A 16409-nucleotide genomic window follows, 5' to 3' on the forward strand; every position below is an offset into this window, starting at 1 on the left:
CCCTCTCCTCCGCTCCCCTCCCTCTCCTCTCCTCCCCTCCGCCCTCCCCTCCCCTCCCCCGCCAGCGGGGCTCGCTCTTTTTCTTCTTCTTTTCTTTCTTTCTTTCTATTTTTTTTCCCACATTGACGCGGCCGGTGGGAGGGAGCCTGCCCGTCGGACGGCCCGGGCGCGCCAATGGGGCCGGGGGTGGCGGCAGCCCCGCAGCACCCACGGGGCACCGGGACCTCATCGTGGGGCACCCGGACCACGTCTTGGGGCACCGGGACCTCATCACGGAGCCAACAGCCGGGGAGAAGCCGCAGCGGAGCGGCGGAGCGCGGCGGGACAGCCGCGGGCAATAAAGCAGCGCTCGGGCCCCGCGGAAGGAAGAGGGAAGGGACAGTTATTGCCGCGGTCTCCCCCGGGCCCTCTGCCACTTCCCATTGAGCATGGTAATGCCTTCTGCTTTCGTATCCTTTACGCTGCCGCTGCCCCCAGCACCTGCTGCCCGCGCCCCGTGTGCCCGAGCACGAGGCTGGCACTGAGCGCGGAGGAGTCGGGTGGCAGCGGGCTCGAGGCGAGGCGTGTGCGGGGCCCGAGGGCTTCAAGTTCCCTGCAAAACTTGGGGTGCAACAATTGGGTGCTGCTGCCCGAGCCATGCCAGCCTCGCGGGCACAGGGACGTGCAGCACGTCCCCCCCAGGCTGTCTGTCCGTCCGTCCCTGCAGCTGCACACGCTGGTGCCTTGGGCTCCCGGGCGATGCTGCGTTGAGCGCTGGCCTCTGACTCCGTGCCGGGGCTGCGGGTGAGCGTTTGCATCCTGCCCTGCCAAACTCACTGATGGGGAACTGTGGAAGAGGGAGAGGAGCTGTTATTCGCTGCTGGCCCTACTGCTCAAACCTCGCTCCCTCCTCAGCTGGGGAGAGGAGAGGGAGCGGAGTCACCCTGTGGCTTTGGGTATGAGTTAAACAACTTCCCCGCACCAAAACACCAAAGCCCAGCTCGCCGTGTTGGTATAAACCACTTCTGAAAAATATGGGTATTTGGGGAGAAATATCAATCTCTATTTAACAGCACTTTGGCTTATTAAAATGGAAATAGCTTTGCAAATGTAAATCTCCTTATGCTCCCTAATGCCTTTTGTTTCATTTCTGCACTCCCTTGCAGCTGGTGGAGGGAAGTGGGCTAATTGGTTCCTTTTTGATTCCTAATCACTCCCTGGCCAGGCTCTCCTCAGCCTCTCGCACGAACACAAAGCTGCTGCGCTGTGTTTACCCCAAAAACCTCTCGCAGTGATGAAGTGCTTTGTGACACTTAACAAAAACATTTCTGGTCGTTCTAGGCCAAAATATTCCTCAGCACAACCCAGGCTGTATTTGGGCCTCCATCAGTCAATACTTTTCTCCTGACTTTGGCTGACGCCGTCCCTGCTGCCTTAGGAAGTTCTGTGTGGTTTTATTCCATCTGCAGGAAAGTGCCTCTGGTTATTCAGTGGATCCATCCTGTAGCAATCCACCTTGTGGCTGGGATTTGTTGAGGGCCATGAGGTTGCCAAACCTTGCAGCGTGGCTGTCCCCGCTCTGACGCCCCACTTTACCCTGGCTGTGGGTCCACCAGTGACCCCCAGGCTCTGCTGGCTCAGCACCTTCCCCGCAGCGAGTGGCAGCCAGGCGGGACGAGGAGGGCAGCGTGGGGTCCTGGGGGGATGGCATTGGGGTGTCATTGGGTTTGGGATGGGGCTGTTGGCACTGATTGGGTTTGGGATGGGGCTGTTGGCACCGTGCACGCTCTTGCCCCTCCAGACCGCAGTCTGCCCGTGGCATGGAGCAGCCCCGTGGCTCCCTGTGTCCAGGCTTCTCTTTCTGATTTCTTTTGCTTTTTCATCAGTGCCAAATGAGCTTGGCCGGGGAGAGTTTGGTTTGGTTTCAGAAGAGCTGGTTTTGGGATGTGCCAGAGCTGTGCAGGGGTGGCCCTTCCCTGGCCCTGCTCTGCACCACCGCACAGGATGGGAAGGAGCCAAGCTCGGGGTGTCGGGACAGGAGGCCCCCCAGGAAGGGATGTCATGCAGGCAGACCAAGCGTGAGAAAAGCAGCGGTCATTGGCACGCTCCGCAGGGAACGCACGTGCAGACCAGGCAGTGAGCAGGGCCTCGCTTTCTCCCTCTCTGCCCAGGCCCCGCAGCTCCTCCTTCCAGGCACGACGGTGCCACATTTCTGGGTACAGACACAGAAAGTGTCAAGAAGAATTAACCAAAGTGTGACTGCAAAGTGCTTTAGCTAAAGCACATTAAAGCTAATTAAGCTGCATTAACCAAGCCCACATTGTCTCTGGGTGGGCTCCCAGACCCACCGATGGCTGCCCGAAGCCCGTTCCCACCTCCAGCTCATGCCCAGCCCCCCAGTGCCATGGAGCACCTCTTGCTCTGTGTGCTGCGGGGCCAAGAGCGAGCTGCAGTCTTGGTGCTTCTTGGAGCCTCTCCGGCAGAAATACCCCCAACGAGCTGGAGACATCGACATCTCTGTCATCCTTGCTCACTGGCATGGCGTTCTTTTCTGCATCCATGTTTATATTCACCCTTGCGCTCTCTGTGATGCAGCTGAGATTTAATACAAATGGTCTGAATGCTTCCTTCCATGTACCGTTGTGTCCATGAGCTCTGTGTAATTAACGTCTTCTGCAAAGCTGGAGAGCAAACTCAGAGAGGCAATATTAGCACGGCACAAAACCCGGCGTTCTTGACCCAGTCTGGAAGTCCGTTCCTTGGCGGGACGGGGCTCTGACCCAGCAGAGCACTTCCCAGAAAACACTCCAGTGATTAATTTTGAGTTCATCGGATCCAGCAGTGGGTCTGAACCGAAACACTCCATCCATCTTCAGATGTTTGTCCTTTCTCCATCTCCCTCCGGCCGCTGCATTCCTACAAGTTGCTGAGCGCGGCACATCTCCGGGGCTCAGCTTAACCCCTCGGCTGCTGCTCGGCGGCTGTCTGAGCAGGGCCACGGGCTGCGCTCGGTGCCTCTCAGGCTCATTAAGGCTCATTAAACCACAGCCAAACCCAGCGAGCTCCGGGAGCTGGACCCGCCGTGCTCGTGCCCCTGTTGTGCGGCGCTCTGTGCGCTCTGTGCCCTCTTTCTCCCCAGCTCCCAGCACAGGATGGGTTTGAGCCCCGAGCTCAGCCGTGCTGCAGGTGGATGTGGCTCGGGATGGTGGCGCAGGCTCCGAGGGGTGCGGGCACCCCACCCCGGGGCCGCTCTCCCCACCGGCGACGTTTTCCTCCCGCAGGACGCGCAGTCCCTGGACGCGGCGGTGCAGGGCGCCCTCCGTGCCCTCTACCCACCCTTCGAAGCCACGGCCCCGACGGTGCTGGGCCAGGTCTTCCGCCTGCTGGAGACCAGCTACCGCGGGGACGGGCTCTGCTGCCTGCTCGAGTTCCTCATCCCAGCCAAGCGCCTCTTCGAGCACGTGCGGCAGGCGGCCTGTGTAAGCTCACACATACCCACGCCTCGCTTCCCGTGCCCAGTTTTGCCCTCATGTGTGATGCCCTGCGGGGCCGGGCCCTGTCCTGAGCTGTGGGCTCCCCATCTGCACATCCCCACCCCTGTCCCTGTGCCCTCCCCGCAGAGCGGGTGCTGTGCTGTGCCTGGCACGGACCCCAGCACACTGGGAGGTGAACCTCCTGCACCACCTCGCCCCATTAGCATGGGGGGAGCACACAGCACCCCCGGGAACTGCCACAGGCTGAGCATTGATGGGTGGGCTCCGCTCAGGGACATCCTGGAGGGTCTGTGGGCTCTTCAGTCCCCATCCCGGGGAGAGCACACGGGGCTGAGCTGGGAGGGTACGGGAGCAGGCGGAGGCTCGTGCTGATGCCCTGTGTTCTTCCTCCCTCCCAGGCTCCCTACTTTAACTGCATCTTTCTCCATGAAGGCTGGCCCTTGTGTCTGCACGAGAAAGTGGTCGTCCACCTGGCGCCGCTCAACCCGCTCCTGCTGCGCTCCGGGGACTTCTACCTGCAAGCGGAGCCGTGCGAGGAGCACTCGGCGCGCATCACCGTCAAGCACCTCTCCCACGACCTGCGCAGCGTGGAGGAGACGCCCATCCCCGAGGCCACCTACGCGCTGCTCTTCACCAACGAGTGGCTGGAGGAAATTAACTGCGACCATGCCGGGCCCCCCCTGCACACCTGCCTGGTGGCCACGGAGAACGGCATCGCCCCGCTGCCGTGGAGCAAGATCGCCACGCCAGAGTTCGTTGACAAGCCCAAGGCTGGACCCGACACCGTGCCCACGGGTGCCCCGGGTGGCCCCGCTCCTGAGCCGGCAGCAGCGATCACGCCTGCACCCCGCAGCACGGCAAGCACCCCCGAGCCCTACAGCAACATCACGGGCACCATCCCAGGCTGCAAGGACGCCTCCTGGAAGTCAAAGCAGGGGAGATATCCGGGGCTGATCAAGGTGGACCAGGCTGCCTCGCGGCAGACGCCGGCCGTGCTGGCTGTGCCCAGCCTGCAGGAGATCATCAGCCAGAACCTGGAGGGGGAGTACGTGGACCTGCTGGACCTCTCCCAGGAGAAGCTGGACCTCCTGGCCAGGTCCCTGCCGCCCGCCCACCCGCTGGGGCAGGGGGCTGCGGCGGTGCTGCCCTGGGCGAGCGGGGGCCCAGGGGTGGGCTCCTGGCCCCGTGGCGGGGGGCCGAGCTCGCAGGAGGGTCCCTGCAGCCCGTGCCAGAAGAGGAGGCTGAGCGGGGAGCCGGGGCTGCACGGCCCACGGTGCCGCCACCGCGACTCCTACCTGGCCGCCCTGCAGAACCCGGTGAGCTTCGGCCCCGGGCTGATGGCAGCCATCCTGGAGGAGCCGGACGGCCCCGTGCCCCCCGCTGCCCCCTGTAAGACCCCCGCAGCAAGCGGCAGCAGGGCTGGCCACCTCCACCCCAGCAGCCCCCCGCTGCTCACCCACCGTCCCCACAGGGCCAGGCCAGGGGTGACAGGGGGGGAGGCGGCAGGGCCGGGCAGCCCCCGGCTCCCCCCAGCCCCTGCTCGCTCAGAGGCTGCAGGCTCTGGCCACAAGTTCTCCTTCCTGAAGGGCCCACGGCTGGGGACAGCACCCGGGGACGGCTCCGCCAGCCAGCACGAGGGGGGCTGGAAGAAGGTGTCAGCCATTTACTCGCCCAGGATGGGCAGAGCCAAGGCAGCCGGGAAAGGTGACGACCGAGCGGGACCGCGGGGGGGTTGCATCTCGCTGCCCCACCGCCCTTTGCCAGCTCCTCTCCTCTCTTCCCACGGGCAGGGGCGGATGCAGCGGCTGCAGCCCCCACGGAGGACCGGTCCCTGCAGAGCACCAGCGTCCAGAACGGCCCCGTGGCACCCTGCAGCCGGCAGCCACCAGCCTGGCAGGAGCTGCACGCCGGGCTCCTGCGCTCCGGCATCGTCTGCCTGCCAGGTACCGCCGGCTACGGGGGCTGGAGGGGCCTTTCTGCTGGAGGGGGGGGGTCTCGAGGGGGGGTTCCAGGGCTTTGCTAGAGTCTGGAAAGCCCCCAGGTGGAAAATTTCCTTTCAGCTGGGAAAAAATAATAATAATTTAAAAAGACGTTAAAAAGGCAGCTGACACTGTGCTCAGCTGCACGGAGCCCTCCCACACCATTCCTCAGAAATGAAGCTTTTCAGCTTTTAGCTGCCAAATGCTAAATGTTTGGATACTTCCTTTTCCCAAGAGCTGGAATACTCTGGTAAAACCGTCTTTTTTTTTTTTTTTTTTTTTTTAAGGAAAGCCATCCCCTGCAGTTTGGCCCTGGAAATGCCAGGGCTGGTGCTGGTGTGAGATCCCTCGTGGGCTGGCACAGCTCTCGCTGCCCCTGCTGAAGGGCTGGGAGGGAGCTGGGGCTGGGCAGCCACGGTGCTGACCACAGGAGCCCCCCGGTACCGCCTGGGTAGAGCCGTCTCAGTGTGGGCTGTGCACCCATGGGAGGGGGTCACTCACCCGGTCACTCACCCACTTTCCCCCGCAGGTGGCACGGACAAGCTGGGCAGGGCCCTCCTGCAGGTGACCACCAGTGGCAGCGCCTGGGGGGCCGCCTGGTGCTCTGCTGCTGAGCTGGCAAAGCTCCTCCTCTGCCTCTGCTCCCTCCCCAGGTAAGGGCCGGGTGGACCTGACAGGACCCCCCTGGCTGCTTCCTGGCTCGGGGGCTTCCAGGACGGGTGCCCTGTGTCCTGCATGTTCCGCGTTGGGCACACACTGGTTGGGCACATCCTGCACACTCCTCGTGTCCTCAGTCCCCACCGCAGTCACCCTGGGGCAGGGGTGAGGACCCCGTGCCCCTGCTGAGGGCTGGTGGTGCTGGTGGTGCCATCCTGCACTGCCCCCAGCTGGGGCTCAGCCGTGGCCCCCATGCTGCTGTTCCTTCGAGGGGCAGTGCTGCCCGGTCTTCCAGTGGGTCTAGTCTGAGGGGGCACCCACTGCCGACCAGCAGAATTTGCCCCCTTGTCACTGTGCTTTATTTCCCTGGGCTAGGAAGGACGCGAAGGACAGCGGGCTGACGGCCGTGGTGGACGCCAGGCGCCAGCCTCCCTCCCCAGCCCTGTTCTCTGCTCTCCGCTCCGTCCAGGTACGTGGGGCTGAGCACTCTGGCAGGTACATGCTGGGAGGTCCTGTCCCATGGGGGACACAGTGTCAGCCCTTCTTTGGTGGGATCCTGAGAGCCACATCCAGACCCTGCAGCTCAGAGCAGCCTTGCTGGCAGCCCCCCTGGGATGCCTGAGGCCGTGCTTTTATCTCACTCACGGATTTTTACCTGTAAGCGCCATGGGGAGGGTTTACTGGGACAGATCTCAGCTGCCTGCTGCATCATCACAATATATTTATCTAGAAAAAACACGTCTCTCTTGCTGCTTTCTCCCCAGCAGACATTCTCATCTCCTGACGGGACTGGCAGCACTTAAACAACCGCCCCTTTGTTCCCAAAGTTGCCGTTAAGTCTCTAATTTCTGGGCACGTCCACAGCAGCACAGACAGTCCCCGACCAGGACAGAGTCCCCTGCTCCAAAGAGAGCCCACGCCAGGCTCTTGCACTCTCTGGCCCCATAAATACCAGCCCCACTGCCCCTGCCGTTCAGGACCAAAGGTCTCAGCCCTGGCAGGATCCATCCTCTGCACCGCTGGTGCTGGGGAGGGACGTGCTGGCTGGTTCCTCTCCATGGGCCCTTTCTGCCAGGGAAGCCGCTCTGCTGGCTGGGGACAGGGCTGTGCCCTGAGCAATTGGTTTCCATTCCACATGCCAGCGAGCCCTGGGAGCCTTTTCCTTTGTTTCCCCCTGGCTGTGGCATCACCACAGGCAGCCTGCGGGCAGCGCGCTGGGGTTTGCCCCAGGTGACTCCCCCCTGCCTCCGCAGAGCGTCTCTCCAGGCTGCATCCACGGCGTGCTGCTGCTGGCCGACAAGGAGCTGGGCGCCCACCGCGAGAGGCTGCCCGGCGTGCAGGTGAGGGCAACCGTCCCCATCCCGCCCCTGACCCCTCCTCAGGGTCCCCCTGCTTGGGGATCCCAGGCAAGGTCCCCACCGCACCGGGGCTGCTGCCCCTAAGGGTCTGCTGGCGGGTGCCTCCCCAGTCACTGCCACTGTTTGGACACAGGTGTTGGGATAACAAATCTACACTTGACAGGGCTTATTCTTCTTCTAGTGCTGCTCTGTTTAATTAATATAATGTGAAATATTAATGGGCTTGGTTACCTGGCATGGCTGTCGTGGCAGATTATTGCAGTCCAGGTGATCTCCCGTGCATCCAAACACGGTGGAGCTGCAGGGGGATGCAGCTTGGCATGCTCAGCCCCGGGGGAGCTCATGGGGCTCCCCATGGGGGCGTGGGGAGGAGGGATTCGGCCACCAGCTCCACGCTGTCCCTGGGGAATTCTTGGGGTTAGGACCTGGCGGTACTCACGAGCCTCCTGCCCCGCAGGTGGAGACCCTGACGTCGCTGAAGGCCCTGGGCCGCTACGTCGACAGCTCCCAGGTGACAGCGGAGCTGGACGGCACCTTCCCCTACTGCCACGGCGAGTGGGTTCAGTTCTTCCAGGTGTCTGTGATCACGCCGTCAGCTGTCTCCTCACCTTCCCGCGGTGCCCCTCTGTCCCCGAGGCTCTAAGCATGGAGCAGCTTTTGTGTCTCACGGGCATCCCCAGGAAAGCAATAGGAACGCTTGCTTTTGGCTTCGCACCCACATCCACCTCCGCTCCCTTCCTCACCGGCCTTCACGCAGTGTCCCCAAAATATTCCCCACTGGCTTAGTAGTGCCTCTCCTCCTCCTTCTGCACCTCTGCCTCCTCCCTGCAGCCTCTGCTCCCATCCCGCTGCCCTCACAGCCGCCCAGCCCCGCTCACCCCGGTGCTTCCCCCTGCAGAAGCTGCATCCCTTCACGGCCAGCCTCAGGCGGGCATCGGAGCTGCTGCAGAGCTGCATCCAGGAGCTGCGGAGCGCCGACGGCCTGGCGGGGACACAGGTACCGGGGGGCTGTCCCCACCCCTCTTCCCTCACGGCACAGCCCTGATCTGCTCATCCCGAGCCCCCAGCTGAGGCCCGTGTCCGTCCCTTGGCAGGATGCGGCCGCGTGCATCGGGCGGCACCAGGAGCTGATGCGCAGGGTGCTGAGCGACCCGCAGCTGGTCCGCCTGCAGCGCGAGGGGGGGGCCGTGCTGGCACGGCTGCGGAGGGAGGCCGCCCGGCTCAGCACCTCGCCGCACGTCAGGTAGGAACAGGGTGGCTGCGATGGCGAGGGGGGGACTGGGACCCGACAGAGCCACCTCCCTGGGGACAGCCCGGGTCCCGCCAGCACCAGCATCTTCCCAGCGCATCCCAGCGCTGGCTCCGTGCCCGCTCCTGCCCTGCAACCTCCCTGCAGCCTGCAGCTGGATGGCCTGGTGCAGGATTTCTGCCGTCATCCCACAGCCTTGGACCGGGCTCTGGGCTGCTCGAGGCCGCCTGCAGCGAGCCCCACGGGCTGGTCTCAGGCAGAGCCGCTAGATGGGGCCAGGCCCCGGCGATGCCGCACGTGTCCGTGGTGCCGCACGCATGCAGCACTGCTGCTCGTGTCCAGCAACGCCGCTCACGCTCGGCGGCGCACGCACTCCTGCAGCACTGGTCCCACTGCTGCCCCCTGCTCCCTTCCCTGTGCTGTCCTACACCAAACCCCATCCCAATGTTGCCTGATGCCTTCAGCCCCGCTCGCCTCATGGGATGGGGAGATCAAGACACAGCAGTCCCCGTGTTGGACACATCAGTGTCCCTGTGCTCCCCTGCAGCATGCGTGGTGACGGGGCTGGCGCGTGCTGCCCGCTGCCCAGTGCACCCCCAGCCTGGGGATGCCCTCATGCAGGTCCCACACGTCACGGGTGGGCTGTGAGGGGGCTCAGGGTGGGGGTGAGGAGGCGGCTTGGCTGGCTCCTGCTGCTCTGTGGCTGCCGGCTGCCTGCAGTGCGTGCAGAGGCTCCTGCCCAGCGAGAGCTGCCTCAGCCAGAGGCTTTGGGAGGCACGGAGCAGCCGAGGAGCCAGCCCTCGGGCACCCAGCCCTGCACCCTGCCACGGGGCAGAGGCAGCCCCGCTGCCCCCCACACCCCCAATCTCCACATCTCCCCATCTCCCCCCCATCAGGGCCAGCATGGAGGCAGCCGAGGGGCTGTACAACCAGCTGGAGGAGGAGGTTCACGACCTGGTGTCGCAGTCCAACAGCTGCCTGGAGCGCCTGGAGTTCCTCCGAAAGGTTCGGGAGCTGGAGGCCGAGTTCAGCAAGGTGAGCAGAGCAGCCCCAGGAAGCTGGCCAGAGCCAGAGCCCCCCGGGCACGGCACCTTAGAGCTGTCCAGGGGGAACGCCGCAGAGACATTTTCACATATTTCCTCAGTTTTGATGATGGAGGAAGTGCAGATAATAACAGGATTGCCTGAGCTTTGATTTTAATTGCGGGGCCGCCGTGCATAACCAGTCTGTGAGCCGGGTGGCGCAGGGAAGGAAAGGGAGGTGCCGGGGGGGCCGGTCCCGCCTGACCCCCGCCCGTCTCCCCTGCAGCTCGGGCGCTGGCTGGACGGGGAGGGAGCGGCGCGGCTGCAGGAGATGGGTGCTGAGGAGTGGAGCCCCGACAGCTTTGAGAAGTCCTTCGAGCGCTTTAATGAGTTCCTCCGTCAGGCCACAGTACGTTTGGAGGGGAATTTCCATGGCACTTACCGTGAGCATCGCTACCAGCAGCGCTGCTGCCTGGCCCAGGCGCTCTGCCTGGCACTTGGCTGAAATCAGAACGTGCAGGATTAGAAGTGTGCAACCATCACTGCAAAGTTTATACACTGAGCCCCAATCCTCCCACTTTTGCCAGCCCTTTTGCAGCCTCGCTGCCCTGGGGGTGCTGCCCGCTGCTCCCTGCTGCAGGTTGGGCTGAGGCTGCTGTTCCCAAACCCCAAAATCCCTTTGCAGCCCCCTCCCCTGCAGGGCCACACTGCAGAGCCCACAAGTGCATCCAACAGGGGGGGATGACAGATTTGTTCCTCACATCCCCCGCGGTGTGAAGGCCCTTTAGATACACACACTGCATGGGGGAAGAAGCAAGGTGAATCTGCAGGGGCCAGCATGATCCAGGTTGTGTGAGGAGCTGAGCCAGGGCAGAGCAGAGATTTTGGGAATCCCCATTTTCTCACATCCCCATTTCTCACATGGCCAGAAATGTTTTGCCACAAGCACTTGAGCACACAGCTTTGATGGCAGTGCTGTGACCTGCAGAGAATCTCACCCTGAGCAGCCAGGTCCTGGGCAGCAGGTCAGTGCTGTGCTGCGAGCAGGCAATGTGCATCCTTCTTCCTTCCTTTCCTTTCCTTTCCTTTCCTTTCCTTCCTTCCTTCCTTCCTTCCTTCCTTCCTTCCTTCCTTCCTTCCTTTCCTTTCCTTTCCTTCCTTCCTTCCTACTGCCCCACAGGCTCAGTACCGGCACGGCTTGGCCCTGTGTCAGGAAGCAGCTGAGGTGCAGGATTCGGTGTTCCCCGAGGCAGACTCCTTCCAGGTGGCCGCAGCCCTTTTCCAGACGAAGCTGGTGAGCTTCTACAGGCACATGGAGCGGCGGCAGGCGGAGCTGGAGATGCTGCGCGAGCTCTGCAGGTTCTCCAGCACGGTGGGTGCTTGGCTCCTCTCGGGCACCAGGCATGGGTGGGCAGGAGATCACCAGCGGCTCTCGTCTTGTTTCCTAGATCACCTGGCTGAACGTGGGCTGCAGGCAGTGCTCAGCACGGGTGAAGCACGGGGGGAGCCCAGCAGGGTGCCCGGAGGCTCTGCAGTGCCTGGAGAGCTCCTTCCAGAAGCTGTCGGTGGAGTTCTCCATGGAGAAGCTGCAGGAGATGCAGGCGCAGGTGCGCAGGATGCAGAGCAGCAGCGGGCTGGGAGCCTGGACCGAGGCGTGGCACAAGTACCAGGAGACCCGGCAGATCCTCGAGGAGATGCTGGCAGAGCTGCGGGAGGCCTGGGGAGCGCAGGCAGACGGGCAGGGGGGCGCCCCCGGCTCCTCGGGGTCTGCAGCCTCAGCCCACCCAGCAGCTCCCAGCCCAGAGCGAGCCGTGGCCGAGGGAGCGGTGCAGGACTCGGGGCAGCCCACAGCCAGCAGCACTCCTGGCCCTGCCGTGGGCACAGAGCCAGGTGAAGCCACCTCCTTGACGCCGAAATCCCCGCAGCCACGCTCCGAGGGGGTGCAGGAGGGCGAGCACACATCGTGGTGCCACAGGGCAGCCGGCGGCTCCCTCCCGAAATGCGACAGCGGAGCCCGACAGGGGGCTGGAGGAAACCCATCCCAGGAGCGCAGCCCACCCCGTCAGACGCATCCCTCCACGCCTCCTCCCCAGCCGGGTTTTCTGGGTGCTGCCCGCTTGTGTCCCCCCCTTCCAAGCAAGCCCCTGGGGCGCGGGACGGTGGCAGCCCCCAGCCCACGAGGCCAGGCGGCGGCCCAGAGGGCGGACACCACGCAGTACTTCCAGGTTTCCAGCCACAGCAGTTTCTCCTCCGAAGACTCAGACTCACAGACCTCCACCGAGGAAGCCCCAGCAGCGAGCCTGGCTGTGCCCTGGGACCTGCCGAGCCCCCGGCTGCCCAGCGCCTCTGAAAAGCCCCCCCAGATTGTTTACCTGGAAAACCACCGCAGTGAGGGGCTGGGCAAAGCAAACCCCAAGTAAAGGTGGCCCCTTCCCACCCGGGCTGTCTCTGCCCGGCTGTGGATATCTCGATCCCTGACTGGGGCGTCCCCTGCTTGGAGCTGGGACACCAGGACCCACTGCCCAATGCTTGGTCTCAGATCCTTCATTTTTTTCCAGTTTTTCAGCATTTAACACTCACCCCTCTGTGAAGCAGCAGTAACCTGATTTACCAGATCTCACAAGGTTAATCAATAATCCTCTAGGTGTGTAGCAATCATCATGTAAAGTGCATTTATCCGTGCAAGGGCTGGGTTTGCACCACGCCAGCAGCCCAGGTTCCCAGCAGCTGTGCCAGGGTGCTGCGGGGGGGCCGTGCCCACAGAGCTGTCGTGCCCCCCTCGTGGCACTGCTGCAGCCCCATCCCAGTGATGACGACGGGCACTTTGTTCACAGGCATTCGTTAACACGCGACTAATTCATTAATGGTAATAAACCTGCGGAGCAGTGCCCAGAGTGGTCGTTGCGGAGCACGTTGGGAAGCTGCAGCCCGCTGCCAGCCAGGCCCCTCACCCAGGCTCCCCACCACGAACCCCGGGTGCTGGTGCCCCGCAGCAGCTTGCAGAAGAGCCCTCTCCCTTTTTTTAAGGGTTAAGAGGAATGCCTCTGCCTGCAGCCTCAGCCCTGTCCCACCCGCTCCCCTGGTACGTGGGAGAGGTTGGTGTCATCCTGCCCGGTGGCCCCTTGCCGGGAGCGTGCTGCCCAAAGCCCCGGGGACCTGGCGGGGCCGGGTGCGACCCATTCCATCACCATCCGAGCCGGCCCTCGGGACCCTGCTGAGACACCCTGAGGGCAGCAGGGACGGGCTGTCCGGGACAGCGACCCGCTGCCCACCCCCAGCAGCCACGCCATGAGCTCATCGGGAGCCATCTGACGAACTGCACTGTTGCACGCCGCAGGCACTGCCCTGCTCCCAGCCGCCAGGCGGGCACGGCTCGCGGTCCCACGCGGTGCTGCGCCGCAGCTTAAAGGGCGCTTGCCCATCCCAGAGTCTGTGAGCATCCGTCATACCCCCTCCGGCCTTGTTTTTGCCAAATTCACCAAGACTTGCTTCTCTGGCCTCGTCCCTGGGGGCAGGCCCGGCAGCCCCCCGCCCGCGGGCAGTGCTCCCACCCTCCGGTGCTGGCGCCTGCTGCGCGCTGCCTGCGCTCCTCCCGCGGTCCTGCTGGGTCCCTGCTCCTACTCACAGTCCTTTTAAACCCCATCTTCTCTGGCTTCAGTACTAATTTCCCTAGTAGCACTTCTATCGCTGCCTTTCTGCAACCCAGATAGCTGAGGTCTGTCCCATTCCTTCTGGCTTAAAAGTAATTATCATGCAGAGATACCGGGTGATGTCTGCCTGACCTATCTTGGGTTAAACTCAGGCAATTTTGCTCCATTTTCCAATTATCTCCACGTCCTGAATTTCTCTGAGGTCACACCAGCCAGGCCACTTTTCTACTTCTTCGTATTGTGATATTTACCCTTTCCCACTCATCTGGCCCCGGAAGAGGTCTGAGGGCTTCGGAGAGCCCTTCACTTCAGAGCTGACGCAGTGCATAGATGAGGGCACGGAGCGCGGCGGCTCTCACCGTGGGCTCTGTGAACTCTGCCCCCCTACCCGTGCTGTGAATTCCTACTCCATGCCCTGCTTTACCCACCTTGCACAAACACTGCATTTCCCCCACGTGTTTCCTACAAGCAGCTCGCCAAGACTTTGTGGACGTGTGGGTGCCCGAGGGCAGAGTGGCCCCGGCGCCTTGCTCAGCTCCCGCAGGGGCAGCCCCGCACCCTGGGGTGCAGGACCCCATGGGAGCAGAGCGAGGCAGGGAGCTGGCAGCTGCACACAGCCTGCGGGATGCCCGGGGCTGCTGCTGCTGCACCCTGCCCGGGCACACACAGCTCATCCCCTGTACGGGCACTGCCCGAGCACCAGGACTCCCTTCTGAAGACTCATCCCAACCAGGAGGGAGCAGCTTGGCCCAACACGGTCTGTTGTCAAAAATGAACCACTGAGTACATGAAACAGGAGCAGAGAAGAGGAATTAGAATATTATTACTGAACTAATACCACGTGGAAGTGTTTGGGCGATGCTGTCCTTGCACGTAGCCCCCTCGATGCTGCGCTGTCACGCTGTGGCGCTGGGTAAGCGTCCTCCCTCCGGAGCAGGAGCTGCTTTTTATCACTTTTGCAATACTGCTGGAGTCACAGCCCTGCCAGGCTGTGAGGAGACAAAAATGCTAATCAATACTTTTGTCATTTTTAGGATTGATTATTCTAATTAATTCGGGGAGCCTTTCAGCCCGGCTGTGAACAGATAGCTGTGGATACACGAGGTGGCAGCCGGATTGGGATCTCGTTTATCCCATCATATAATTCAGGAGATGAAATCTCTCTAGCGGCCATGAGTAAAACTCCTTATTGATTCTGAAGTGCTTTGCTTGTTTATAAGAATAACACCTACAGTGCTGCAGAAGATGCTTTATGCTTTGCTGTTTCCCTACACCATTTCCAGTGGTTATATGAGGTTAGAGCACACAAACGACCCAGACACCTGAAGGGCAGAAATGGTGAGGGACAGAGCCTCTCCTGGAAAGTCGCCTTTTCGCTTATCTGTAGCAAGCAATGTCTGTTTTAGCTTCCACGTTGACAAGAAAAAGATGCTCACCATTTTTCATTTATTTTCCTTGTGTTTAAATAAATAGTTTCCTGGGAGCCCTTTGAAAAGGCACTAAAATCCATTCTGTTGTTCTTTATTATCATCACACGAGGAGCAAAGCCATTTTCTGCTTCTGAGCATCCCTTAACCTTGCCTAGAGAGATGCTGGTGCCCGGGCCCTGGTTTGGCAGCCAGAGCACACGCGTTACACCCATCATGCAGGCAACAGCCGGGCCTCACCTCTAAAATGAGCCTCTGGGGAAGGGAGGGAGAGAGCAGGCTGCCCGAGGAACCAGAGGCAGGTCCAGGGAGCCCCCAGTCTGAGGTGCAAGAAATGGGTGCAGAGAAAGCAAGCAAAGGAAGGCTGGAATTGGTGATGGGGGGAGAAACAGAGCAGGCGCTGAGGGGGCTGCAGGGGGCACAGCGGGAGGTGGGGGCTGACTGCAGCCAGCCCAGCACCCCGGGAACCCGGCAGCCAGGAGCAGTTTCTGCTTTGCCACGGTGAGGAGCAGCAGTGCGGCAGCAGCAGTGGGGATGTCTGCAGTGCCTCTTCGCGATTCCTCATATTAACATCCTAATTCCTCAATAAAGTGCTGGGGAGAATCAGAGAAGGAATAATTACCGACATGAATAATAGATGCCTCACAGCTGTGCCCGCTTCCCCTCCCCATTCCCCGTGTTTGGCCAGCGGAGCAGCCGCACGCCTCGCCCGCTGCACCGGCACAGCTCCTGCGGGCACCCCGCGCCCCCCTGGGGCTTTGCTTCCCAGGGATGGCAAGAGGCTACCCAGGTTCCTGGCCCCGTGTCACAGCCAGCAGTGCCCATCGCAGAGCGGTGAGGAAGAGGAGGAGGATTTCAGCCTCACCCGATGCTGGGCGATCTGCCCCGAACACCCTGCAACGCCCCGTGGGACGCACGGCACCTTTCCGACCGGCCTACAGCAGGGAGGAGCGGCCGGGCTGGGTGGCCTTTTCCACTGCTCAGGAATACAAGCTGTGCTCTGCCCTGGTGGGAAAGGCCTTTTTCTTCCTTCTCCACTCCTTCCTCTGCTAGGAATATGATGTGGGTTTTTTAGTTTTGTTTTTTTTTTTTTTAAGTCAGAGGGGAGCAGCATTTCCCAGGGAGAAAGAGAATAATCTTCCAAAACGGGGTTAAAATCTCTTCTGCTGAATAAAACAAACAATGGCTTTCATGTTGGTTTTTTTTTCAAAAGAAAAAAAAAATATTTTGCAAATCCTGAGATTAACTGATAGCAGAGCTGAGAATTTCCTGCTCCTCGGTAGAGGGAAAAGGTTTTCTCCAGATGCTCTGGCTGCCCTTGGCACCCCAGCCCTTCATGGGCGCAGCTGGATGCATCCTACCAAAAAGTGTTTTCGCAACATTCTGCAAAAATTTTCTTAGCTATGCTGATCCTTCAGCGCCTGATTTATGACTCTGAGTCTGACCAATTAAGCTATAACCTTTCCAGAAAGGCAAGTGCAGGAGTTAATCAATGTCTCTTTCCCACCCATAAAATGGCAAAGCCATTTGTCAGGGAACGCGGGGTCCCTGTGGGGCCGCGCTCCCACGCGGGGCTCCTGGGGCTGCAGCGGCT

General features: G+C 61.7%; 1 protein-coding gene across 1 annotated transcript; it reads left to right on the top strand.

Moving 5' to 3' along the window:
• Window positions 1-307: 307 nt before the first annotated feature.
• KIAA1755 lies at window positions 308-12546 on the top strand. The gene is made up of 14 exons (XM_084296447.1): window positions 308-431; window positions 3261-3458; window positions 3872-5177; window positions 5264-5416; window positions 5982-6105; window positions 6485-6578; window positions 7363-7449; window positions 7925-8041; window positions 8366-8464; window positions 8562-8710; window positions 9613-9751; window positions 10025-10147; window positions 10919-11110; window positions 11187-12546. Exons 1-14 carry the CDS (start codon window positions 429-431, stop codon window positions 12156-12158), a joined length of 3756 nt encoding a protein of 1251 aa, XP_084152573.1. The 5' UTR covers window positions 308-428; the 3' UTR covers window positions 12159-12546.
• Window positions 12547-16409: the final 3863 nt, after the last annotated feature.

Source organism: Netta rufina (genome assembly GCF_964035555.1).
Source record: "Netta rufina genome assembly, chromosome: 16".
Taxonomy (NCBI): domain Eukaryota; kingdom Metazoa; phylum Chordata; class Aves; order Anseriformes; family Anatidae; genus Netta; species Netta rufina.

Excerpts from the sequence above, each read along its gene's own strand:
- KIAA1755 (XM_084296447.1), top strand. Across the intron at positions 3,459-3,871 it reads ACGTGCGGCAGGCGGCCTGT|GCTCCCTACTTTAACTGCAT; the intron begins GTAAGCTCACAC and ends CCTCCCTCCCAG. Across the intron at positions 5,417-5,981 it reads CGGCATCGTCTGCCTGCCAG|GTGGCACGGACAAGCTGGGC; the intron begins GTACCGCCGGCT and ends TTTCCCCCGCAG.